This window comes from Ailuropoda melanoleuca, chromosome 7 (genome assembly GCF_002007445.2).
Source record: "Ailuropoda melanoleuca isolate Jingjing chromosome 7, ASM200744v2, whole genome shotgun sequence".
Classification (NCBI taxonomy): domain Eukaryota; kingdom Metazoa; phylum Chordata; class Mammalia; order Carnivora; family Ursidae; genus Ailuropoda; species Ailuropoda melanoleuca.
Genome location: NC_048224.1, coordinates 11,913,253 through 11,941,092, shown reverse-complemented (window position 1 = coordinate 11,941,092; position 27,840 = coordinate 11,913,253). Strand labels below are relative to the sequence as shown.

Sequence of the window (27,840 nt, the reverse complement as noted above, 5' to 3'; positions counted from 1 at the left end):
GCCCGAAGCGGGGCTCGATCCCAGAACGCTGGGATCATGCCCCGAGCTGAAGCCAGACGCTCAATGACTGAGCCACCTAGACGCCCCAAAGCTGTGCAATATTTTGGATTTTTAAAAAAAGATTTTATTTATTTATTTATTCGAGAGGGAGAGAGAGAAAGTGAGAGAACACAAGCAGAGGGAGCAGCAGAAGGAGAGGAAGATGCAGGCTCCCTGAGCCTGACCCGGGGCTCGGTCCCAGGACCGTGGGATCATGATCTGAGCTGAAGGCAGATGCTTAACCACTGAGCCACCCAGGTGCCCCTTTATATATTTTTAAAAAGATTTTATTTATTTATTAGATAGAGAGAGAGAGAGCATGAGCAGGGGGAGGGGCAGAGGGATGAGCAGACTCCTTGCCCTACTGGGGGCTCAGTCCCAGGACCCTAAGATCATGACCTGAGCTGAAGTCAGATGCTTAACTAACTGAGCCATCCAGGTGTCCTGCAATATTTTAGGTTTTCCTTTCCTTAACCCCATTCTTCCTGCATTTGCAGATGTGACCATTATCCTGAATCTTAAGCTTATTCTGATGTATGTTTATAAAAATAATTTTACTACATGTGTATGGATCTAACTATATATAAGGCTCTTCTGGCATACGAATAAAATCCTCTTATTATACTCCAAAATGTCCTGTGTAAATGTTTATATTTTGAACTAAGATCTAAGGAGGGTTCGTTCATTGCTTTTGGTTGTTTTGTCCTCTTACTGACTTTTGTTGTAGAATAATGCCCCTGTCCCCCCTTTTAAGTGACGTTAGAAATTGTTTTTAACAATTGTTGAGTGTTTAGATTTATTAACACATTTAGTGATTTTTTTGGTCAAGATTACTGCTTTTATTCTCCTTTTCAAAAGTATATCTCAAAGTACATTCTTTAATTCTTTTTGTGATGGACACGGGATAGTAAAATCTCTTAGTTTTTCTGTGAGAATGTCTTTATTTTCACTAATTTCTGAATGATAGATATAAAATTGTAGACCAAAGCTCAGTTTTCCTACAATGTCAGTGATATGATCACATTATTTTCTGCCTTCTGTTGTTTCTGAGACCTCTGTTATCAGTTTAATGGTCATTCATTTGTAGGTAATTTTTAATCTCTGGTTGCTTTTAAGACTTGTACTTATTTAGTTTTGTATTATGCAGGTTCATTTAGATGTGTCTAAATGTGGATTTATGTTTATTTAAACTTTGGGCCTGTGTGTGCTTATTTAATGTGAAGGCTCACATTTTCTGTTTTGGAAATTTATTCACTAATATCGCTTCTAACATTGTCTCATTCTTCTGATGATTTACTTCTGGAGCTCTTGTTGTTAGGACTTCTGATTCTGTCCTGAGCATATCTTAAACTTCTCGTTTTTATTTGTAATGTCTTTGTAGCTCTAGGCTTATGGTTCACTAATTATCTTTTTAGTTATATTTAATCTCTTTTTTGACATGTCCATTTAGTGTTTGGCTTTCATGGATGTGCTTTTCATTTTTTTCCATTTGCTTCTTTTTCAGAAATTGCCTGTTCTTTTCATGATATCCTCTTCTTTCATTATGGCTTCTGTTTTTGTTTCTTTGCCAGATATTTTAAATGTATTGATTTGATCTTATTCAATAAATATCCTGTGTTTCAGACTGCTTCTATATGTTCTGTCTACTCATTTTCTTTTTTTTTTCTTTTTAAAATTTTATTTATTTATTTGACAGAGAGAGGGAGAGAGCACAAGCAGGGGGAGCGGCAGGCAGAGGCAGAGGGAAAGGGAGAGGGAGAAGCAGGCTCCCTGCTGAGCCGGGAGCCCAGTGTGTGGCTGGACCTGGGATCATGACCTGAGCTGAAGGCAGATTCTTAAATGACTGAGCCACCCCAGTGCCCCTGCCTGCTCATTTTCATAGCTGTTTGTTTCCTATTAAAATGTTTGATTGTGGGGTCACCTGGCTGGCCCATTCAGAAGAACATGTGACAGTTGATCTTGGGGTTGTGAGTTTGAGCCCCATGCTGGGTGTTAGGGATTACTTAAAAATAAAATCTTAAAAAAAAATTTTTTTTTTAAAGATTTATCTATTTATGTATTTATTTGACAGAGATAGAGACAACCAGCTAGAGGGGGAACACAAGCAGGGGGAGTGGGAGAGGAAGAAGCAGGCTCATAGCAGAGGAGCCTGATGTGGGGCTCGATCCCATAACGCTGGGATCATGCCCTGAGCCGAAGGCAGATGCTTAACCGCTGTGCCACCCAGGTGCCCCCCAAAAATTTTTTTTTGATTGTGACTTCAACTTCAGTGGATCCACCTCTGAAGGAGTCACCTGGGCCCTGAGTTGTAGAATGGTCTCTACGTGACCTAGGGTCCTAGGTATTTTCCTTGAACTAGGCAGTTAATGTCTTTGGTTTGGGATTCCCACAAATAGCCAATATAATTTTGGCTCCTTCTGAGTAGGCTAGGTAGATTTAAAATTTCTTTTCTCCAGTCCTTTTTACCCAGGATTCCAGGTAGACAGCAAGCTTCCCTGTTACTTCCCTGGTTGAGTTGGCAGAATTTTTATAATCTTTCCAGGGGCTGAGCAGCCTTTGCAATGTTCTGGCCTTCTGGCAGTTTCTCAGATCGCAGCCTGAGAGGGCTGAGATGATGTTTGTTGTTATGTAGGCATTGAATGATTGTTCAGCTCCAGAGCTGCCATTTAGCCTTTGTGTCTCAGTTTGAGTTTAAATGCTTTCCATCTTTAGTCCTGGCACGTGATGATTTTTATTTGTTCTTCTGGGTATTCTTTTTCTTACATTTTATTTTGCAGTTCTAGTGTATTTATGGTAGGAGTCATTGTCTGCTGCAGCTTGGTTTGCTTTGTTCTGGTGAGTTCAGTTTTGTTTTTACCTCCTTATTACCATGTTGTGTATGTCCCCTCTGTTCTCTTCACATCTTTAGTGCTATAGTTTGGTTTTCTATTTCTTGCCTTTAATTGTATTCTAACTAGCTACCCTGCCTCCATATTCTACCTACTCTGTTGCAAATGGTTATCAGTGATCCTTCTGTAGTGCAAATATGAAAATATGATCCTTTTCATCTCTTCCTGTAGTACACATCAGTGGCTTTCTATCACCTTTAGGGGGAAAAATAAGCTCTAGATGCCTTTTTTTTTTTTTTTAAGATTTTATTTATTTATCTGACAGAGAGAGAGACAGCCAGCAAGAGAGGGAACACAAGCAGAGGGAGTGGGAGAGGGAGAAGCAGGCTTCCAGCAGAGGAACCTGATGTGGGGCTCGATCCCAGAACGCCGGGATCATGCCCTGAGCCGAAGGCAGACGCTTAATGACTGTGCTGCCCACGTGCCCCTCTAGATGCTTTTTCACTTAGCAACTTTTACCTTACAAACTTTTTTACATATCAGAACTAATGTGCATCTCTGCCTACCACAACCAACTAGTGTTTATGGTCGTGCCTAATTATTTTAGTTTATTGTTGTCTACTAGTTTTGTGATACAACTTTTGTATTTGTGCTCATTTTTAGAATATTTTATGAATTTGGGTAATTCCATCATCATTGGTATGTGGAAAAGCAGAGGGTACTGAAAATGTTTATAGTATAGCATACTATTACGGTGGATTAAAAAGAAAAGTTCACATAGTATACACATTGGTTTCTTATACAATAACACTTTAGACACGTGTATAAATAGGGAAAGTCTTTCAGAAGCTAACATGTTGAAAGAAGAGGAGTTCCTAGAATAACAAATCCTCTGTAATGGAGCCATGGCTTTCTTCACCAATCTTGTTTCCTACCATGCTTCCACTCTAGCACATCAAACTTGTACCTTATTCTCCCAGTACCTTTACGTCCTCATCACATTCCCCATTCTGGGCCAGGTGCCTTTCTGCCTCCTTGCATTCCATGCCTGTTTCTTTCCTAATACAGTAGCAGCATGCCGTAATTCTCTACTCAGCAATAGTCTTTTTCTTAGACTGACTCCTTAAAGCCAGGGTCTCCACCTTTTCTTTCTCTCTTTGTTACTATAGCAGTGGCACATAATTCTTTTTTTTTTTTTTTTAAAGATTTTATTTATTTATTCGACAGAGATAGAGACAGCCAGTGAGAGAGGGAACACAAGCAGGGGGAGTGGGAGAGGAAGAAGCAGGCTCATAGCGGAGGAGCCTGATGGTGGCTCGATCCCATAACGCCGGGATCACGCCCTGAGCCGAAGGCAGACGCCCAACCGCTGTGCCACCCAGGCGCCCCAGTGGCACATAATTCTTGATGCGTTGAAGAATAAGTAAATTGCCTGATGTCATAGATGCTGGGCTGAAATATGCTAAATAGTATAATTTTTTGGCCTTGCTGATTTATGTTGTAATTGCACATAAGGCCTGTGGACCAAAACAAGAAGCATGACTACATCATGCTGGAGAACTACGGACTATCACTTTTTTGGAAATGTGGTTTAGTATAAACCTGTCACTTGAAAAATTTTTTAATTTAAACTCAATTTAGTTATCATATAGTGTATTATTAGTCTCAGAGGTAGAATTTAGTGGTTCATCAGTTGCATATAATACCCAGCGCTCATTACATCACGTGCCCTCCTTAATGTCCCCCACCTACCTCCCCTCCAGCAACCCTCAGTTTGTTTCCTTTGATTAAGAGTCTCTTATGGTTTATCTCCCTCTGATTTCATCTTGTTTTATTTTTTCCTCTCTTCCCTTATAGATCCTCTGCCTTGTTTCTTAAATTCCACATATCAGTGAGATCATTTGATAATTGTCTTTCTCTGATTGACTTATTTCGCATAGCATAATACCCTCTAGTTCCATCAACGTCGTTACAAATGGCAAGAGTTCATTTTTTTTGATGACTAAGTAGTATTCCATTGTATATATATACCGCCTCTTCTTTATCCATTCATCTGTCAATGGACACCTGGGCCCTTTCCATAGTTTGGCTGTTGTGGACATTGCTGCTATAAACACTGGGGTACAGGTGCCTCTTCAGATCACAGTGTTTGTATCTTTGGGGTAAATGCCTAGTAGTGCAATTGCTGGGTCATAGGGTAGCTCTATTTTCAACTTTTTGAGGAACCTCCACACTGTTTTCCAGAGTGGCTGCACCAGCTTGCGTTCCCATCAGCAGTGTAAGAGGGTTCCCTTTTCTGCATCCTCACCAACATCTGTCGTTTCTTGACTTGTTAATTTTAACCATTCTAATTGGTGTAAGGTGGTATCTCATGGTTTTGATTTGTATTTCTCTGATGCCAAGTGATGTTGAGCATTTTTTCATGTGTCTGTTGACCATTTGTATGTCTTCTTTGGAGAAATGTCTGTTCATGTCTTCTGCCCATTTCTTGATTGGATTATTTGTTCTTTGGGTGTTGAGTTTGATGAGTTCTTTCTAGATTTTGGATATTAGCCCTTTATCTGGTAAGAAATTTGTAAGTGTCTTCTCCCATTCCATAGGTTGCCTTTTGGTTTTGCTGACCATTTCCTTTGCTATGCAAAAGCTTTTTATCTTGATGAAGTCCCAGTAGTTCATTTTGCCTTTGTTTCCCTTGCCTTTGGCAATGTCTCTAGCCAGAAGTTGCTGTGGCCAAGAAGAGGTTGCTGCCTGTGTTCTCCTGTAGGATTTTGATGGATTCCTGGCTCACATTTAGGTCTTTCATCCGTTCGGGGTCTTATTTTTGTGTACGGTATAAGAAAATGGTCCTGTTTCATTCTTCTACATGTGGCTGTCCAGTTTTCCCAACACCAGTTGTTGAAGAGATGTGTCTTTTTTCCATTGGATATTCTTTCCTGCTTTGTCAAAGATTAGTTGGTCCATTTCTGGGTTCCCTATTCTGTTCCGTTGATCTATATGTCTGTTTTTGTGCCAGTATCGTACTGTCTTGATGATCACAGCTTTATAGTACAGCTTGAAGTCTGAAATTATGATGCTTCCAGCTTTGGTTTTCTCTTTCAACATTCCTTCAGCTATAAGGGGTCTTTCCTGGTTCCATACAAATTTTAGAGTTGTTTATTCCAGCTCTGTAACCTATCACTCTTTTTATAAGAGTTTATTCTGGATATTCTGTATCTGTCCTATTTGTACACTTAACAATCGAATAGTTGTCTTTCTCTTTTTTTTCTTTTTTCTTTTTTAAAGGTTTTATTTATTTATTTGTCAGAGAGAGCGCACGCAGGGGGAGTGGCAGGAAGAGGGAGAAGCAGGCTCCCCGCTGAGCAAGGAGCCTGACATGGGGGCTCGATTCCAGGACCCCAGGATCATGACCTGAGCTGAAGGCAGATGCTTAGCCAACTGAGCCACCAGGCGTCCCATTGAATACTTGTCTTTTTCTATTAGCATTTATATTAGTCTGATTTTTCTGTTTTCTTCCATTGGAGAAGTTTTTCTAGAATTTCAAGCGATCCCTGGATATTAGACTATACAAACATAATTAAAGAGTAATTAATGTTTATTTTCCTTTAGATACACCTAAGCAACAAAACCAAGAAAGTGATTGCAGGAGGGCCAGTGATATACCGGGAACTGTATATGATCTAGGCAACAGGTAAAACAAATGTGATTTTCATACTGACTTTTTCCCCTCGTTCATTAATTTAGTGTCATCTTCATCTAATTGCCATGCTTCTCTATTATGGGATCATCTGTAATTTTCTTCTTGTAACCAGAGAATATTTTTCCACTGTAGATCCAAATTTTCAAGAAAAATTAAACATTTCTGGTACATAGGCATTTTTTCCCTTCTCTTGTTTGTCTAAATGTTGGGATTCATAGGGGATTATCTAATATTTGAAGGAAAAAAGCATGTATGGAAATTATCTAATGCAAGCTTGGGAATTTTTGCCTTTACTTCTGTGAAACCCCTTCTGGCTTGTTGACAATCCAAGAGTTAAAGACCTGTTGAGATCATCTAGTCTCCTAGCTTTCAGACTGTTCTACAGCGCCCTCTGGTGCTCTGAATGAATCTAATTTAGCCCCTCACTGGTCTAACCCTTTTCCATTTCAACCTGAGCAGCTAGTTCTTTTATCTGAATTATGTGTTGGGGATTTTATATTGCCATTTGATACAAAGAATTCCATGCTTTAAAAAAAAAAGGAAGAATTCTGATTCAATCTAATCCAAAAATTTAACATATGAAAAAACTAAACCTTAGTTTATTACAATATCCTTCAGGAGTATTCTTATTTTCTTTATTGCCTATTTTCTTTATTGTCTTATTTTGGGTCTTAAAACAGATGCCAGATTGTATGATCAAAAATCTAAATGTATATAATCTACCTGGGGAATATATTTATTCTCTTTTGAAACTAAGCATTATTAAGTGGCACTCAAACACAGACATACTGAATAGGGTGTTTTATTGTTTTTTTTATTTTCTGACTACTCTTTGACCTACACAGGGGTCTTTCAGTCTAACTTTCCCATGTTATTGGGGCACAGATATGGAAAACAAATTACTTAGGATAATTCTGAAAGAAAATTCTAAATTTTTAATGAAGTTCTCTTCATTCTATGTACTCTTAGTAAGTTAGTAAGTTCAAACAGCATAACAAGAGTTAAAATTTATATGTGAAATTGAGCTGTTGGTGGGACGCCTGGGTGGCTCAGTTGGTTAAGCATCTGCCTTCGGCTCAGGTCATGATCCCACGGTTCTGGGATCAAGTCCCACATTGGGCTCCTTGCTCAGCGGGGAACCTGTTTCTCCCTCTGCCTGCTGCTTCCCCTGCTTCCTGTGCAGTAATTTTCTGATTCACAGGAAGTCGGAATTACTTGTGGAATATTTATGTTTTTATTCTTAGATCTGGATGTGATGTTGATTTTTGGAGTACTTAAAGAAAAATAATTAAATCTGTTGTGAAGACTTGACATTGAAGAGATAGTGAAGTTACTGGGCTTCACTGTTTTACTCCGTTATCGCTGTTGTTCTTAAAAGTATGCTAGAGGGGAATAGTTGATGCTTCCCAGTCTCAGTTATGTTTTTGACATAACGTTTGTCTTTTCTTGAGAGAGCAAATGAAATATTTAATTAAGGTCTCTTGCTGGATGAAAGATTGATGGAAGTAGAGATTGGTTCATAGATCAGATCTTATTTATGAACTGCATTGAACTTCAAGATTCTTTCTTGAAGTAGAATTTTGTACCAAGATATACTATCAGAATTCTACAGGAGCCAGACACTTAGCCCCTAAGAATTTAGTTCAGATAGAATTCTCTTAATTTAGGAAAAAAGAGGTTGTATTAAATATACTTTGATTTCCAGATTTATACTCTTCCAAGCCTTTAGATCTTTTAATTATCTTCTGATACTTTAATTATAGGTTTGGGATATTGAAGGGAGGAGGTGTAGAGGAAAGCTGTTGGTAGTGAGGGACAAATAAATGCTCAATGGGATGTGAATGATTATTGCTGCTTGATAGCAAAACAGAAGAAAGGTGAAGAATTGAGTCATATGGAAAGAAGTTTGTTGCTGAGAATTCTTTACTGTAAAGGTATTTTGTAATAAAATATTTTATTAATAATGTGTAACATAGGTATACTGTACTTAAAATAATACCCCTTTTTAATGTGCAGTTCATCTCTTATTTGTAGTGGCATCATCTTAATGTCAGTATCAATATAGTTAATTTGGAGATACATATGTCGCTATGATTCATAATAGCTATTCAGTTAAAAAACAGGGAAAGAATGTAGTTTTTAGAGTAATTACTGTGTGTTATTAGCCCTTTCACATGCAGTTGTCACACACAGGTACCAGAATAGAAGTAGTCTTCTCCATAAATCTCCTGGCTGTTTTTGATCCAAGTGAGCTGATGGAGGCTTTACCATACTTAAAACCAGAATTCAGTGATTGGTGGTACCTGAGCTGTACACTCTGGGCACTACCTTTCTTTGCATTGGTTTCTGGAAGGGAGGGTTCCATGATATTTCTAAAGGTGGCAGTCAGTTCCTCCTTTATTGCATTTCAGAGATAGGGCAGTACGATTTTGCATGCAGGCCAACTAAATATCCTTAGTCTTAGAAATTGAATTCTAATAGCATATCTTTCTCTTTCTATAATTTCTGTTTGTTATATCTTTAATTGTAGATATATTGTAACAACAAAATAAAAATGAAGAATAATTAGCTAAAATTTCTTTTTTTTTTTTTTTTTTAAAGATTTTATTTAGTTATTCGACAGAGAGAGAGACAGCCAGCGAGAGAGGGAACACAAGCAGGGGGAGTGGGACAGGAAGAAGCAGGCTCATTGCAGAAGAGCCTGATGTGGGCTGGATCCCATAATGCCGGGATCACGCCCTGAGCCGAAGGCAGACGCTTAACCGCTGTGCCACCCAGGCGCCCCAAATTTCTAATGAATCCCTTGTTAGACGTTCTTTACAAGTTGTTTTTTTGGGCTTTATCTACAAACGTATAAATTTAATCCACTCAAAATTTCCTAAACATTAATACCCATAAGTACAGTTTTGTGTGTGTGTGTTTATGTATGTTTTCTTTACATTGTGTTACTGATTTTTACTTATAATGGCTTTGTAACATTTCATTTAGTTTTGGACTTTAAGATTTTCCTCAGTTTTTTTACTACTGTAAAAAGCATGTCGTTTCTTATTTTCTTTCGGATGTACTCTTTCCTTAGGATAACTTGCCATAATGTGAGCAACACTCTCTCTCTCTATCTGTTACGGTGCTAGGGTTTTGTGGGCATCAGTTTTGGCATAGTAAGCGGATAGAGAGTGCCTGAGCCAGGGCTGCTTTAAAGTTGGCTTGGATTGAGATGTTAGCAGGGCTAATAGCATGTTGCCAGTTCAGAAAAGGAAGAGAGGAAGGGAGAGAATATGTTTCTATTTTTGTCTTTTATGAGGCTCTGTAAGAATGATCCAAATAGAAAAATTTGGTGGCATCTATCCATAGAGCCTCATGCTCAAGTGACATTTATTCATTGATTCAGTCAATCCGTCGGTTAGTTACAAACATGTACTGCACTGCCAAGTACCAGGCACCGCGTTAGTTCCTGGCAATAGCCAGGAAGGACATAGTCTTTGTCCTCCAGGAGCTCACAGTCTGGTGGTGGCATCCTAGTGGCATCTTAGAGTGCTAGCCTTGTTTCAGAGGGCTTTTTGATCGTTTTAATGTTACTTTTTGGAAAAATTAAGATAAAGTCACAGTAGATGATTAATTTTTTTCCTTTGACATCTGGATTATATCCTGTCGAGGCAAAGTTGAGCCTTGAGCAGTTTAAGTGATTTTGAATTATGTTTGGAAGGTAGATAACGATTCCAAGAAGCACATATTTGGAAAAGTTTGAAAAAGCATATATGCTGTTACTTGAAATGTTTTAGAGCTATTAATTTTATACTTCTGGCTATGAACAGAAAGCAAAGCACCAACATGCTTGATAGTGAAAGTGGTCTTCATGGTAATCTTGCCTTTTGTATTACCTGGAGTAGAAAAACTTTGACCAGTGAGCAGACCCCATCCATGATTGAATTTGAAAGCTCTTTCAAGATGAAGATGAAGTGATCATTGCTTTGACGGCTTTAAAAATTTAATAACTTGTTTTGTAATTGATGTGTAAGGTTTTTATGTTTATCCAAAGGGGAGAGAGAATCTAAGAGAGTAAGGAATGCTGTGTGTAGAATGCAGCAAACTGAAACTGAACAACCTTATGACTTGACTGTAAGTGTAAACAACTATGTGCTATCATGCAAGATTCAGCATAAGAGCAACTGATTTTGGACATGAAAGATCAAAATATTAAAGCCTCTATTACAATGAAATTCTGTGATCTGAAACCTAAGGATAAGTTAGTAATGCGATTCTGGTTAATTGAATTTGTGTTTACTCTGTACTCAAGTTTTTGAGTATTCATCAAGTCATTCAACCTTATAAAAAATGTTGTTGACTTAAAATATATAGTGATTAAGGGAAATGTTTACCGTTTGGGAGGCTGATACACAAATGGGGCTGAAGTACTGCTCCGATTGTCACCATCCCTCCCTAGAATAAACTGCCTTTCGATGACCGGGACGAATTGAGGGAAATCGTAACGGACAGATACGGGGCAGACAGTTTCTTTAGATTATTCAGATATAGCAAGTGAATGGAATTCTTTCCTGTGTATAACTTGGATTTATTCTCTTTTTTCCTTTTAGACCTGCTTCTTCACAGCCAGTTTCATCATCGGATACAAATGGTGTTAGATTACTTGAGAAGGTGTATTTTAAAACAATTTTTAATCTGATCATACTAATTTATGTTAAAATATTATTTTTGCCGCTATCCCAGTTAGTTTGTATTTACGTGTATCCTGTTGCTTCTAAATGGAAATATTGGAATTATTTAATTGTGCCAGTGAACACATGATTTCACAACGTTAGCCTTTTATAGGTTTGTGATGACTCAAGAACCTCTATGAAGATCAGCCACAGTCATTAAAGCTTTAACACTGCATGTCTGCCTCTTCAGGATGTGAAGACACGGACTCCCAGAGAAGGAAATGAAGCACCTTCTAAGAAGACGCCAAAATTTGAAATGGAAGACTCTCTGTCATCAACTACTGCAAGGAGTACAGAGAATACTGCATTTGCAGAGTCTCTGCCAGCTAAAAATAGGGATCCCTTCCAAAAAGAGCAAGATCATCTGGTAGAAGAGGTTAGAAAAAGATTGTTAATAAGTACACTGAAATATCTATCATTTTCTCATTGGTGTTGAGATCAGAAGTGAAGTTACAGTTAATTATTGATTAACTGGGGTTAATTTGGGAAGGGAGGGCACAGATAATGAAAATCATGGTTAGAGCAAAATTGGTTCTCCCAAAAAGTAGAAATAGATTTAATATAAACTTATTTAAGATTATATCCATGGTTTAGAATCCACATCCCATTCTATAAATATCATCCAAAGTATAAAAGTAACACATGTATGGAATTAACCATTACATAAATTGCTGGGTAAATACACCCAGTGATTGTACTCTATTAAATAATCTACTTTTAAAAAAAATCTGAATGTTGCTGTTGCTTAGCCAAGCTTCCTCTTTTTTTGAATATTAGAACGAAGAGTATGCAATATCATATCATCACTAAGCACAGTGTTTATCCTTCTGCTTTCTAAATATTTAAAAAGTCATTAGATACATCATTGTTCCTGATCTTGATTTTCCTGACGAGTGGCTTTGTACTGGCAAGTGACTACATGATGCTACTATTGCTTGATAGTAATAGTGTACTGTTTCCTGCAGAAGTTTACACAGATTCTCAAGCCATGCTCTAATGTTGTTTTTATTACATTACCCACAGCATCCCTTAACATTGTTTGAATTTGGATAAGGAGCGTGAAAATAAATCAGCTACTATTATATTCCTGAGAAACTGAAAGAAAAATTTGGTTTAGTGCATATTGGTTCACGTATTGGAGTTCCCTCCTTTATCTCAATCTTGATCAAAGTAAAGTTAACAATGTCCAAATAAGAGAGCTGGATATCAGTCATTTTCTTGTTTGTAACATGAAGAGGTTGAGCCCATTTCATGGTCTATAAATACTTTAAAATCTCTCAGGTTTATATTATTTCTCTTTGTTCATTGATGGACTCCACATAAAAGATGGTCAGTTTGTTTTTCTTTCCTGATATGGAAAGAAAGACATTTTTAATTAAAAGAATTTATATTAGCAGTAGAATGGGATGGGATGGAAGAGCAGATATTTCATAAAGCTCTGAAAATAAAATGAAATTAATTTTCTCTAATGGTGTTTGTGACAAGAAATATTTGAATTCTAAGAAATCTTCTGTTTTCACGGGGGAGGGAGAATGGGGGTCTATTTAATTGTGGCTGTAGGAAGTTTATTTTTTAGGGGTCTTGGGGCAGTGTTTTTAATGTGCATGTTTTTTGTTTTGAAATTAATGTACAGTGTTATCTTCATAATGTATATTTTAGAATGTGTTCCTATTCCTTGTTCACTAATTTATGTCTGATGATGAGGTTTCTGGCAAAGAAGTATGTTGTCAGAGTGTATTTCATTTCTTAATAGAGGTGTTACTGTGCAAGTGGGTTATAATTAAGAAGAATCTGTTGCTTTAAAATAGTCACTTTAGCTGATATAGATTTGTCAAGTTCAAAGATGTGGCAGATAGTACCTTCGGTCACTGTGTAGTCAGGATTACCTCTGAATCTTCTCAGGTATAAAGATTTTTATCTTTCCTTTATAACAGGATATCCAGTTAAGGTAAGAAGGGAGGAAACAGTTTTATGTTTAATTTCCCCTTATAGGTTCGTGCCTAGGTAGATGATAGAGAGTGGCTGGCAGCTGTGGCATTGAGCGGCTTTTTGTGCCTTCCGCGGTCATAGGGGCTGCTGACCATTAGGTGCTGATAGGTTCTTATCAGGGCTTTTGTTGCCTTCTACCAATGACTGTGGTCATTTTTGCTTTACCTTTTCTGTTTTAGGTTGCAAGGGCGGTTTTATCTGATTCACCACAGCCCTCTAAAGGAAAAGAAGTAAAATTAGAGGAACTATTTGATTCTCTAGTGTCTAACCCATTCTTAACAAGGAACCAAATTCCCCGAACGCCAGAAAACTTGAGTAAGTTAATAATGATTTCTATCACTTATTTTCTTTCTTAGACATTACTACTGTTAGAACATGGTCTGACATAACTTCTGGAAACTCACTTTAAAATTCTTTTTCTCTTTCAGTTTAGTGGCAATGGCTCTTTATTTGTTTTGATGTAAGGGGCTTTTATTGAAGTATTAAATCTGGGTGTTCTCACTGATACGGCAGCTTGTAAGCAGTGTTATTTTGCTGTGATACTCTACAATTTTGTTTTTGTTATTTTACTTGGCTCTTTCCTAGAAAATATTTCAGTTGAGTACTTTTAAAACACCCTCTGTTGGGACACCTGGTGGCTCAGTCAGTGAAGCGTCTGCCTTCAGTTCAGGTCATGATCCCAGGGTCGTGGGATCGAGTCCTGTATCGGGCTCCGTGCTCAGCGGGGAGCCTGCTTCTCCCTCTGCCTGCTGTTCCCCCTGCTTGTACAAGCTCGCTGTCTCTCTCTCTCTCTCAAATAAATAAATAAAATCTTTAAAAGCAAAAAAACCCAAACAAACACCCTTTGCCTCCACATCTGACCTGTGCTCCACATTTATAGAGTATGTAGGCTTTGTCCTTCCAGTCAGCAGCCGGCAACATTAGCCAGAAATTGTGTGTATAGAAATCTTTTCTACCCCACTCTAGCTAGCTAGACTGCCCAGTACTTTTTTCTTATAACCTATAATCTGTTGGCAAAATTCTGATTTTGTTGTCCATATGGCACATCATCCTTGAATTCATATTCGAAGTTAAATTGATTCAATTCAGGTTGGACAGCCACAGCCTACATCAGTGGTCAGCAAACTACAGGCTGTGAACCAAATCTAGCTTGCCCTGTGTGTTTTTGTAAATAAAGTTGTATTGAACACAGGCTTGCTGATTTGTCAACATATTGTTTATGGCTGCTTTCATGTCATAGTGGCACAGTTGAGTAGTTACCACAGACTGATGGCCTGCAAAGCCTAAAATATTACTATCTGCCCTTTATAGAAAAAGTTTGCTGAACCCTGGCTTAGACGGACAAGAAAACATCTTTCTAATATACGTAATTTGTATGTGCTGTGTGAAAGTATATGCACATTTCAGGGACAGCTTTTGTTATTTGTGTGTGACCAGTTGGAGAAGTTCTTTGATGTTGTTGGTCTTTGGCTTGTTGTGGAGTCTTGTCATCCAGTGGGCATATCTGTGGAACCTATGCTGAGTCAGTAGCTTTACGTTGAATGCGAGAAATGAAATTTTTAATTGCATGCTGTGTTTGGTAATACTAATATATTGTGTTCCCCCCTTTCATTTAATTAGTAAGTGAAATTAGGAGCTCATGGAGAAAAGCTGTCGAAATGGAAGATAACAGAAGTACAGAACCAATTCAGGTGGATACTGAACAGAGAGAAGTATTGCCCGAATCCTTACCTGTGTTACATAATCCAAGAGAAATTAGCAGGACCAGCTTTCTCTCAGCAAACACAGTATCCAATTCTAGCCATTCCCATTTGCCTGAAGAGAAAGTTGTTTCAGATTGCCTCAAGTGTGTGCCTCAGAAACGTTTGGTGACCAGTCACATAGGTGGACCGTCAACACAAAATCAGTCAGATTTGTTAAGTAAGAAATTAATGCGCAAGCAAGGTTTGGAGTGTGCGGCGTTACAGAACAAGCTTTTAGAAACGAGCCAAACAGAGACAGTCTCCCCTGCTGTAGGTAATAGGAGAGTTGTGTTGGGTGGCAGTGAAGAGGAGTCTTCTCTGGACCACTTGCAAGCTTCTTACAAGGAACCTTTCATGCATAAAAGTATGTTATGGGACTCTTTTCAAATATCAAGTGGAACTAGTTCCAGGAGTTTAAAGGATATTGATTTTGGCATATTACATGAAACCTTTCCAGAAGAAGTTGGTAACTTAAGTCTTAATAGCTCCAGTAGTACAGAGGCCAATTTTAAACTGGAGCCAAACAGTCCTATGCACAGTGGCATTTTTCCAGAAGATGTGGGAGAAAGACCAACTACTCCAGAATCAGACTGTAATTTACAGGCTATTTGTTGTAGATATGAGGCTCTGAAAAAATCTCTATCCAAGAAAAGGGAAGAAAGTGACCTCTCTAATCCTGAAACACTTGAAGGACACAAACCAGAATTGAGCCCTATTCCCACAAACATGCAAACAGATGACATGCTTGACTTTTTGGGCACTCATGATTTGCACGTTGACTATACAAAACCATCTTTACGCATGTCCCTTGGTGAAAGAAAACGGTCTCTTTCACCACTAATTAAGTTTTCTCCAGTGGAACAAAGATTGAAAACCGCAATACCATGTAGTCTTGGAGAACTTCTACCTAATTTAAAAGGTGAGATTTAACTAGACCTGTGCATATTGACCTATTGAATTTCTCTCTCTCAACGTCTCGTAACAGTAGTATGCATTGAATGCTGCATGGTCTTTGTTGTTAATGGGATAAAATATGCTCTTTGTTCCTTCGACTAGGATGAGAGGAGTGAACCTCTCACTTCTATGGGTGCTTTCAGAATCTCAAGTGATGGCCATATAGTTTACAGTTAGTGTGGGACGGGGATGGAAAATAAAACCCAAACCCTGAAACCTATTGCTTTTATAATACAAATTGTCAAAAGTAAATCTCATCAAAATCTTGGCTAATGGAAGGTGGTTCTAGAAATGTTGAGTAACACTATGTATGTTAAATATCATTCTTGTAATAATATAATATCTGTAATTTGTTTTGACAAAAATTTGAGGGGGTTGAGTGACAAAACAAGATAGGTTAGTGTCTTCGTTTCCTGGGCCTGCCATACAAAGTACCACAAACCGGGTAGCTTAAAACAACAGAAATTTGTTGTCTCTGGCTACAATAAGTTCTGAAGGCTTCAATCCAGAATCAAGGTGTTGACAGGGCCGTGGTCCCTCTGAAGCCATCAGAGGAAGATCCTTCTTCCCTTTCCCAGCTTCTGGTAGCCCCAGGTGTTCCTTGGCTTGTGGTGGCACAGCTGTAATCCTGCCTCCACCTTCACATGGCTTTCTCCTCTCTTGTATCCATGTGCCTTCTTTGTAAGGCCACGAGGCATATAGGATTAAGCGCCCACCCTATTGCAGAATGACCTCATCCTAATGATGATATTTTTAATGACCCTCTTTCCAAATAAGGCCACATTCTGAGGTATTGAGGTTAGAAGTTCAACATGTCTTTTTGGGGGACACAGTTCACATTACATTATTAATTATTGAAGCTGGATAATGGATACATTGGGCCGATGATAATTCTATTTTTGTATGTTGAAAATTTTCATCATAGAGATTTAAAAAAAACAAGAACCCTGTTCTTAAAGCGTGTTAGAGCAAATACAGATCTGGTGATATAGATTCATTATATATCATTCTGATTTGCCTGTGATAATTAAACACTGGTATATTGAAAAGTATTCTAAGAGGGATGTATTGATACTCTCTGGAGAAAAGGTACCTCAGTTAGAATAATGGTAATTTTTATCATAGTTAATTACTCACGTGTGAACGTTTTACTTAAGACTGAAATTTGCTACTATTTGGAATCTGTCCTATTTAATTTTTTTCTTTGTAATGTTTGATTATCCTTTTCTCTTTTTTAAAATCACCTTTGCAGAAGAAGAAATCTTGACTAAGAGCCTTGATACAAATGAATTTCCGTCAGACTTGAGGAGATGAAGCAGGAGCCCAATTAATTTAACTATGATGTACTTACATTTCAAGCAGTGTCACAGGATAAAAACGAATTTATAATTTAAATACATGTTGGAAGTATAACTCTTTCAAGGTCTGAAAAATCCTAAATAATGCTTTTAGCAAACATTAGTTTTTAGGTAGAGAGTATGTTTGGATTTTCTCTTTGTATGGATCTGGGGTTCAAATGTGAAGTATTTGGGAAGCAGACATCAAGTTTTGTGAAGCCATTTTGGTTCCTCGAATAATGTGTAAGCATTAAGTAAATAGCAAAGTATTAGTTTAATTTATTATAATTTCAGTTGATTAACAAAACGAGTGGTTTTTGATATACTTTTATTAACTGGTTAACATAATAACCATTGAATACTGATCTTTCATTTTAGGGAAATACATAACTTTTATTGTTTCTTTATGGAACATTATAGTACTAACCAAAAAAAAGAGAAAAGTAGTACCTTGGGACATGTAGTCAAGGTGAGAAAAGTTTAAGTTTGGGAAAGCTCTAAACAGGCTTAATGATTATTTAAGTAGTAGGTTGGTCCTGGAAAATGTTCGATGGAATACAGTGTATGTGATGATAAGTGAAGACTGGGGTAGAGTGAATTTAGAAAAAAGGAAAAAGATGGAAGATGATTAGACACTTTTAAGGAACACTGTCAAACTATAAATCCATTCAATGGGTTGTACAGCAGATTTATATTTAGTCTAATTTAGACTGAGAATTTAACCCTAGTTTTATATTTTAACAGAAAAAAATGTAAATTAAAAATTTATTAGTTTCTGTTTACTGTTGTTGGTTTATTTGGGGGGGCATGGTTTTAAGGGAAAGCAGCTAATTTTTATTGTTTTACTTTCCTTTTCAAAAACCATCAGTATGTCACAGGCTATGAGTAGCTTCAGAATAACTTGAGAAAATTGAATTTGGGGTATTTGGGTCAGTGTCACAGTTAAGTCAGTGGTGAAGCTAGGATTTGACCCTATTTTCCTTCCTTAATATATCACGGGACCTTCTAGAAGTAACTAAAGGGCCAGGGTAAAGCATATGGCCACATGAGTTGGCCTCCTATTGATCTTGTGGACTGAATGGGAGTCAGAGGTGAGGCCTCTTGTACAGTAACATGCCTCACTCTCTCTGACCCCTGGCTGAGAAAATGGCTTGTCTCTACCATCCAGGTGTATACATGCCATCGCCCTCTGTGAACCAGGAGCAATGAGCATGCACTGGAAAGGTGATAGCGCCTGCGGTACCCCTCTGTCCAGCCCCAGTTATTAACCATCAAAACCTTGTCCATTTGTCAAGAAACCAGTAAGGAGAGGAGAGAAGTTGGAAGGGGAGAGTTCTGGAGGTGGATGGGCTTAATTGTTCATCTCTCTTCATTCGTTTTGGGCTTTCACTAAGTTGTTTGATCCCAGTTTGAAGACCAGTCTTTTTGTGACAAAAGACTGAAGAAAAGCACATACAACTCCCTTATTTGCAGTGGGGGAAAAAAAGAGGAAGAGCAGTTTCTCTTAGGGTGCTATATTCCTTTATTAGTTAATACAACAAATCAGGGACTGGGAACAAATCAGATCTGGGAAACTATCCTCTAGTCTGCCGTAAGAAAACCCACTAACCTGTAAATCCAAAATTAACATATTAGGGAGGAGGTAGGGCTATTAGCACCAAAACGTGCCAGGGCCATTTCTAGACATTAATACATATTGTTTCATTTAACTTCATAACTCTACTGTAAGATAGTTGTGATTATACCTATTTTACAGTGATACTGCAGCTAGGAGCTTAAATGACTTGTCTAAGGTGGACTCAAGGAATCATCTGGGATACGTCCTAAAAATTGTAGATTATGTAGGTCTAAAATGGGGATTAAGAATCTACATTTTAAATATGCTTCTCTGGTAATTCTTAGGGTCAATAAAAAGACTGAGAATCATCCTGGGGGATATAGAGTCACATTTAGCCCTGGAGTATCTTCAAGAAGCAAGTATATTATTACATATGTACTGCTTTAGGGGTTAATTGATAAGGAAGCCCAAGTTCGCCATTAAGGGTGGGAGGCCCTTAATTCCTGAGAATCAAAAGATCAAAATGTCTCTGGACAATATGGATTGACAAAAACCACATTGTTAAGTGAGTCATACCTGGAATAGGTTGGGAGTTTTGGCATTCTTTCTTGTCCTTTATATGCCAGTAGTATTAACAAAAATCTCTCTGATCTATCATTTTCTCCTAAACCTTTGTGATTATGACCTAACTGCCTTTAAGCTCTTTCCTCTCCAGTATTGCTTGCATAGCTACCCTTTGACTTTAAGGGACTATTTTGATCACTTGGTTTAAAATTCCATTAATGGTTTATTGCTAATTCCAGAAGAGAGTTAAAATTTAAAGGCACATTATGTCCCCTATGTGGATTCCTCTATTCCCCTTCCACTGTTGTTTACCATTTTTTTACTGAACTGCTTTGATGAGAGTGGTTCTTTAGAAATCTTAATTCACGATTACAGCTGCCCTTTAAGGCTCAGACCAAATGTCACTTCCACCTTGAAGTCCTAATCTGTCCCTTCCATTCCGTTGATTTAGCCCTTCTCTAAAATCTGTAGTTTATCTTTTATTCATTTAGTATTTTTCACTTAGTGCTTTTATCATATTTTTTCATGGTTGTATGTGATCTTTCCAGTCATACCGAGGATATACATATGGACACACATACCTTTGGAGACGTAGGAGGTGTGTGTTCACACAGAAATATCCTCAAGGGCCATGGATCATTTTTAGCAAATACTTACGTATGGAATTGTTTTCTTTGCCCTTTTTGTGATGGGATTAAAATAATGGTAGAGGGCTACTTCATTGCTGTAAATGTACTTTTTCTCATTACATTCATCGCAGATTATACGGAATGTACCTCATTTTATTCACTATTTGTAAGATAAAGGTGTAAACTGACTTTTGTGTCAACTTAAAACTTCAGTAACGAATGACAGAATGTCCTAATTGTTTTAAATGTTTAAAGAGGACGCGAGCATGTAATATTTAACATGAAAAATGTTACCAAGTGGATTAAAGAGTATTTGAGGCTAAAAAAAACAACAGCAACAAAACATTTTGGGGGAATTTAACTGAAAAAAATACAAGTATTTTGAAACCATTCTTTACCATGATTTATGAAGTCAGTTTTATCTAAGGGAAAAAAACAGGAATTCTTGAGAACTTTATAAAGGAAACCTTATTTTTTTCCTACTCTTAGAATTCTAAATTAAACAAAATAAATGTTTAAGGACATTTTCCTTAATGTAAAAGTACTTACAAAGGTAAAATTCTTTCATATTATCTTGCAGATCCATAGTTTCTTTCTCCTTAGGCACTGTGCAAGTCAATCCACATGCTATATTTAAAATATTTGTGAGTCCTCTATGGGACTATTTGTAAATATGTCCTATTTACTATAGACTTGAATAAACATACAATAGTATACCACCTGGCTCTGGAATTTCCTATATAGTATCAAAAAAAACCATGCCCTGCAAATCCTAGAATGAGCATGTATAAAGGTCTGCCAGTAATTTGATCAACAGAAATTTGAGAGGTTAAATGATTCAGGTAAATGAATTTTGTTACTGCCATTTTAATTTGATTTACTAAATGTGGTTATTTTAAAAAGGAAATCTGTCCTTAAGTTTTTTAACATCTGGAGTCTTTTAACTTACTGCCAGAGGCCCTACGTAGAAGAATTTAGAGTTGGTAACTTAGATCTGAATAGCTTCTTGCTCTTCATGGGTAGGGACTTTGTCATCCACAGCTGATGCTACAAAGGCCTTGGAAAAGCTGAAGCTCTATTACCGCTAATGTCTGTATTCAAAGGTAAGGTGTCCTTTGTAAAAGGATTGGTGAGAAGAGTGGATCAGAGAGGTCTCTTGGCTCTAAAAACTTAGATTTCATTTAAAAGCATAAGGCAATTGGAATAGGACATTTTAAGTGTTTTCTGATTTCACTATACCATACTGCCAATCCAAATTAGGAACCTTAGACTCCTTCCCTAAGAGCTGGCAATCTAAGACTCTGATTCAGTATTAACCAATTTCCAGATAGATAAAGATGGAGAAGTGAATTTGCCCAAAGTGAACGAACACTGTTCTTTGAGAAGTCACTTCTGGACTGCAGTTTCCTTAATCTGTAAAATTAGGGGAATTATATGAAGGAGTAATGTACACCTGAAAAGCTAAGATTTTTAGGATGAACTTTTCTGTCAATGGAGGAAATAGTGGGGAGTAATGGACAGGAAAGTGGTAGGTCTGTAATCATACTGCCTAGGTTCAGCTCTATCACCTTAATAAGGTCCTATCAGTTTTTTCACCTAGTAAGAAATAAAAGTAATCTACCTCAGGTTGTGGATTAAATAAGAAAATACACATCAAAGATTTAAGAGTACCTGGCATTTAGTAAGGGCTCAAAGGTTTAGCTAGGCCTCAGTAATTTGGGAGTAGTCATTTAAGGGGTGGGGTTGGTAGGGGGAGGATGGCTCAAGTGGTCGTATTGATAGCTGACACATAGTACTGGGTATGTCCGGCACCATTCTAGATGCTTTCCTTGTTGTTTTAATTTGATAATTTTTTAAAAACAATCCTGTAAGTAGTGCTCCTCTCACCCACATTTCACAAATGAGGAAACAGCAGAATGAAATGAAGTACCTTGCTGAGTTCACAGAGCTAGCAAGTGAATGGAGAATATGAACTCCACTCAGGTGGTCTAAGCCTCTTAGTTACTCTGCTTACAGCTGCTATTCACTCTCGCTAAGGTGATAGGGACTAGATCACAAAATTAAGATTTACCAGTTAAGCATTACTTGTGGGCAGTCAGAATCTTTAAATTATTTCAAATACGACCATATTTTAAATTGCTAACAGCAAATGTTTATTCATGATTGAAGCCAAGGATTTATAAATGCATTTTAATACCTTGCTGATAAAATAGTAACATTCCATCTTTGCAGTCTTGTCAGGAATACAGGAAGATACCGTAAAGGCTTTAATGTGTTTATCTATTATAACCAGGTAATCAGAACACACACACACACACACACACGCACACCACCTACTTTAGTGTTACACCATACCAACTTTTCAGAAAGGCCATCTGGATGCTCTACTGGATAGCTGAGTAAATTAAGCGTCCAAGGTTTACAGACGGGGGAGTAGGGAAGAAAGAGATGGAAGTAGTAAGCAGCACACATTTCAAAGCCCACTTTTAAGCACAGGACATTATGAATATTAAAAAAAAAAAAAGATGCGGGGGGGGGAAGGCAATTCAGCATTTTCAGAAAGGGCATTTGGCAATATTCAACGCATCAGGAGGCTGTGCTTGGGACCATCCACTCTCTCCAGCTTCTCAAAGTGTTTCCTGGCATTGCGAATGTTGATCAGAGTAGCTGCAGAAGGGATGGACGGATCCGACATAACCACCATCACGTACGTGTTTGATGTGAAGATGTCGATGAAAGCAGCGAAGTTAGAATTCCGAACTTCCATGCTCTGGAAAGAAGCGGCTAATTTACTGCAGCTCAGCTTGAACTGCTTAATGATGTTGCTGATCTTCTCAAACCGGTGGACATCACGCTGCTCTTTGCACTGGTAATGGGAAATGACCAAGAACGTAGCTCTCTCGAACAGCAGGACTTCGTCGGCTTCAATAATTTGGGCAAAATTCCTGAGGTTCATCTCCAGCTGCTGAACATTGGGAATCAGCTGATAGACAATACTGGACCAGGCTTTGTAGAGCGTTTCGTCCCAGATGGAGGTTCGAAAACAAGCGCATTCCAGTGGGCGAGACAAACGCCTCAGGTCTTCCTCTCGCTCTTTAAAAATCAGGTCACGCTGATCCTCCTGAACCAGATCCATTTTGTGCACCAGGCAGAAGATTTTGGCATCCGGAGAGTTCTGGAGGATGGCCTCCAGACACGACTGGTAATAATGCATGTCCTTTTCCAGTTCGCGGCTCTCCACATCAAACACGTAAATCAACACCTCGACGTTACGGAAGATGTTGTCTCGCTGGCTGGTGAAGTAATTTTCCATGAAGGTGTCCTGACCGCCACAGTCCCACAGGTTGAGCACCAGGTTGCCCAGGAATCGGACGTGGGAGTGCTCCACATCAATGGTGGCACCCAGGCGCCGGGTGTCGCGGGCGATATAATTTGCAAAGATAATCGACCGCATGCTGGTCTTCCCCGACCCGCTCTTCCCCATCAACAGCACCTTTTTCTTCATGGCTGTATTTGGCATCACCCGCCGGAGCCGCCGCGGACTGGGCCTCAGGGCGCGGCCTAACTGCAGCGCGGAGGGAGGGCGGGGTCGGGGCTGGCGGGCTCTCTGCAGACCGGGCCGCGCAGCTGTGCGGTCGGGGCAGCCGAAAGCGAGCGATGTCGGCTGGAAAGGCCGCAGCGGGGCGAGCTCTTCCTCGGAGGCGGGCGCCCTGGGCGAGGCGGCTGCAGAGCTCCGGAGAAAAGCTCACCTTCCGGGGAACCGAGCCGCGGCGTCCCGGCTGCCACCCACTTCCGGCAGCGATCTCGCGAGAGCGTCGGCACGCAGCGCTCAGGGCGCAAGTTTAGAGAAACCGCTCTTTTAATGAACGCGAGCAGGGGCCACCCGAAAGTGAAAATGGGGAGGGAACCCAGCACTCTGCTGTCGGTTTTCCTCTTTAAACTGGGTTTACGGTTGCAGGGTGTACGTGTGCGGGCGGTTGGGAGAATGCTGCCATCTCGTGGCCAATGTCCCCCCACCCAGCATGGCACAGCACAGCACAGCTCGCTTTCAGAGCGTGGTGTGCTCGGGTGGGTTTAGGTCAGGGCCGCGCACAGGTGAGGTGGAGGAAGGCCGGACTTCTCAACCCCGCGAGGCCTCCTCAGATTCCCTGTTTACTGCGGGCGAGGGCAGCATAAATGAACACGGCCGATGAGGGAAGTGAGACCGGGGAAAGTTAGGTGACTGCCCAGTGCTACACGGTGAGATGGCAGTAAATCCCTACTGGGAGATGTACTGACTCCCAGTTAGTGCTTTTTCCACTTGGAAGCAAGTTCCTTTCTCACAGCTGCTTTTCCGGTAACCTCAGGCTTCAGAATTTATAATCAGAATCCCGAACTTGAGGAAACTACGGCATGGAGCCTGTGCTGCAGCTCAGTCCTCACGATAACCCTATGAATAAATAACCCGATGAATAAACAACCGTACCTTCAAGTAAATCCAAGCTTAGAAGGGTTAAATAATTTTACCAAGTACACACCTATTAAATGATTCAATGCAGTTTGTCTGTTTTTTAAATGGAAATTGTATATATTTAAGGTGTACAACGCGATTTTGATAGACACAGTGAAATGATAACGCAGTCGGACGAACATACCTCACGGTTACTTCTCTTTCTGTGTGGTGAGAGCACGTGAAATCCACTCAGCAAATTTTCAGTGTTCAATACAGTACTTGACTCTAGTCATATGGTAGGTTCGCTCTCTACACTTACTCAACCTACATAACTGCAACTTTGTACTCTTTGACCATTTTTTTCCACCTCCTTGTGCCTGGGAACCACCATTCTACTCTCTGCTACTATGTATTTGACTTTTTAAGATTCTACATAATTGCGATCCTGCAAGCTTTCTTCTTTCTTTGTCTAGCTTATTTCACTCAGCGTAATGCCATCCAGGTTCATTCATGTTGTTGGAATTGACAGGATCTCCTTCTTAAAGGCTGGATAATATTTCATTGTATATATAAACCACCATTTCTTTTTTTAAGGTTTTTATTTTTATTTTTTAAAGATTTTATTTATTTGAGAGAGAGAGCGCGCATGAGCGGGGAGGGGGCAGAGGGAGAGGAAGAAGCCGACTCCCCGCTGAGCAGGGAGCCCTACAGGAGGAATCAATCCCAGGACCCTGGGATCATGACCTGAGCTGATGGCAGATGCCTAACTGACAGAGCCACCCAGGTGCACCTTTTTTTTTTAATTGTAAAATTTTATTTTGATTTTATATTTAAAACAACACACTTTCAGTTTTATGAGCCACTAAGAATATTCTCCAACACTATATTCTACAAGTAGATATTAACATAGGTTTACCTAAAATATATCAATAGTAGATATTCCTGCTGTCCCTTAGAGAAGGTGAACACTATTTTTAGCATTCAATTTGTTTAAATTCTTCTAGTATTTATGTTGGATTGTAGGGATGGTTTTTCCCTCCAGTTTCACTGACATATAACTGATATGTAACACTGTATTAGTTTTAGGCGTATGACATAATGATTTGATGTATGTGTATATTGCCAAATGGTTAAATAAGTTTAGTTAACATCTGTCACCTCAGGTAGTTACAATCTTTTCCCCCTTTGGCCATGAGAACTTTTAAGATTACACTGTTGGTAAATTTCAAATATACGGCACAGTACTGCTAACTATTGGCAGGATGTTGTACAGTACATCCCCAGAACTTATTTATTTCACAGTTCGAAGTTTGTACCTTTTGGCCACTTTCACCCATTTTTTCCCACTTCCCAATCCCTGCCTCTGGCAACCATCAATCTATTCCCTGTATCTATGTTTGGTTTTTTTTAGATTCCACATATAAAGGAGATCATTTGTCTTTCTTTGACTTATTTCACTCAGCATGCCTTCAAGATTCATTCATTTTATTGCAAATGGCAGGATTTCCTTTTTTTTTTTTGATGGATGAAAGATATATATTCTATAATCATATAATTTAATCTGTATATATCACATAATGTCATAATATGTAATCTATCACATTTTCTTTCTTCATTCATTGATCGAGACTAGGTTGTTTGCATGTCTTGGCTACTCTAAATAATCCTGCAATGAATGGGGGGGGGATACAGATAATCTTTTCCAAATAATGTCTTCATTTCCTTTGGATATATACCCAGAAGTGGGATCATTGAGACATATGGTAGTTCTGTTTTTAATTTTTTGAAGAACCTCCATACCATTTTCCACAGTGGTTGGACCAGTTTGAATTCTACCAACAGTGCACAAAGTTACCCTCTTTCCCACATGCTCACCAACACTTATCTCTTGTCTTTTTTTTTTTTTTAAGATTTTATTTATTTATTTGTCAGAGCAAGAGAGTGAGCACAAGCAGGGGGAGCGGCAGGTAGAGGGAGAAGCAGGCTCCCCACTAAGCAAGGAGCCTGATGCAGGACTTGATCCCAGGACTCTGGGATCATGACCTGAGCCGAAGGCAGGTGCTTAACTGACTGAGCCACCCAGGTGTCCCTCTCTTGTCTTTTTGATGACAGCCATTCTGACAGGTGTGAGGTGATATCTCCTGGTTTGTATATGCATTTCCCTGATGATTAGTGATGTTAAGCACCTCTTCATGTACCTGTTGGCTATTTGTATGTCTTCTTTGGAAAAATGTCTATTCACGTCCTCTGCCCATTTAAAAAATCTGATTATTTTCCCTATTGAATTTTACAATTCCTTGTACATTTTGGATATTAACCCCTTATCAGATAAATGATTTGCAAATATTTTCTCCCATCCCAGAGGTTACCTTTTCATTCTGTTGGTGGTTTTCTTTGCCATGCAGAAACTTTTTAGTTTGAAGTAGTCCCATTTGTTTATTTTTGATTTTGTTGCTTGCACTTTTGGTGTCATGTCCAAAAAAAAAAAAAAAAAAAGTTTCCAAGACCAATGTCAAGGAACAGCTTCCCTGTGCTTTCTTCTAGGAGTTTTATGGTCTCAGGTCTTATATTCACCTCTTTAATCCACATTGAGTTGATTTTTGTGTGTAGTATAAGTTAGGGGTCCAATTTCATTTTTTGCATGTGGCTATGCAGTTTTCTCAGCACCATTTATTAAAGAAACTATCCTTTCTCCATTATGTATTTTTGGCCCTTGTAAAAAATTAGTTGATTATATAAGCTTAGATTTATTTCTGGGGTCTCTAGTCTGTCCCATTGGTTTATATGTCTGTTTTTTTGCCATCACCATACTGTTTGATTATATAGCTTTGCAGTATAGTTTGTAATCTGGGAGTGTGATAGCTTCAGCTTTGTTCTTTCCCAGCTTTGCTTTGGCTGTTCAGAGCCTTTTGTGGTTCCATACAAATTTTATAGTTGTTTTTTCTATTTCTGTGAAAAATGTCATTGGAATTTTGATAAGGCTCGCATAGAATTGATAGATGGGTTTGGGTAATATGAACGTGTAAATGATATTAATTCTTCCAATTCATGAGCACAGGGTATCTTTCCATTTCTTTGTGTCTTCCTCAGTTTCTTTCATCGTTGAGTTATAGCTTTCAGTGTACAGGTATTTCACCTTCTTGTTTAAATTTATTCCTAACCATTTTATTCTTTCTGACACTATTGTAAATGGGATTGTTTTCTTGATTTCCTTTTTGGATAGATTGTTGTTAGTGTAAAAAAGTGTAACTTATTTTTGTATGTTGATTTTGTATCCTGCAACTTTACTGAATTCATTATTTCTATTTTTTTTTGTTTTGTGTAGTCTTTAGGGTTTTCTACATATAGAATAATGT

The 27,840-nt window shown here is 38.6% G+C and overlaps 2 protein-coding genes and 1 non-coding gene across 3 annotated transcripts in view; 2 read left to right on the top strand and 1 right to left on the bottom strand.

Annotated features, from left to right (window-relative positions):
• The window catches only part of HAUS6 (HAUS augmin like complex subunit 6), a 39,217-nt gene extending 18,449 nt beyond the window's left edge, over positions 1-20,768 (top strand). Inside the window, exons 9-14 of the mRNA XM_034665552.1 lie at positions 6,474-6,555; positions 11,157-11,217; positions 11,470-11,655; positions 13,448-13,583; positions 14,889-15,929; positions 17,217-20,768. Coding sequence (XP_034521443.1) covers positions 6,474-6,555; positions 11,157-11,217; positions 11,470-11,655; positions 13,448-13,583; positions 14,889-15,929; positions 17,217-17,278 — 1,568 coding nt within the window. The 3' untranslated portion in view covers positions 17,279-20,768. The remainder of the gene's footprint in view (positions 1-6,473; positions 6,556-11,156; positions 11,218-11,469; positions 11,656-13,447; positions 13,584-14,888; positions 15,930-17,216) is intronic.
• On the top strand, positions 10,945-11,075 carry LOC117803201. Its single transcript, XR_004626893.1, has one exon.
• A 1,460-nt stretch (positions 20,769-22,228) lies between the features above and the next one.
• On the bottom strand, positions 22,229-23,863 carry RRAGA (Ras related GTP binding A). Its single transcript, XM_011217296.3, has one exon. The coding sequence runs from the start codon at positions 23,570-23,572 to the stop codon at positions 22,631-22,633; it is 942 nt and encodes a 313-aa protein (XP_011215598.2). The 5' UTR covers positions 23,573-23,863; the 3' UTR covers positions 22,229-22,630.
• Positions 23,864-27,840: the final 3,977 nt, after the last annotated feature.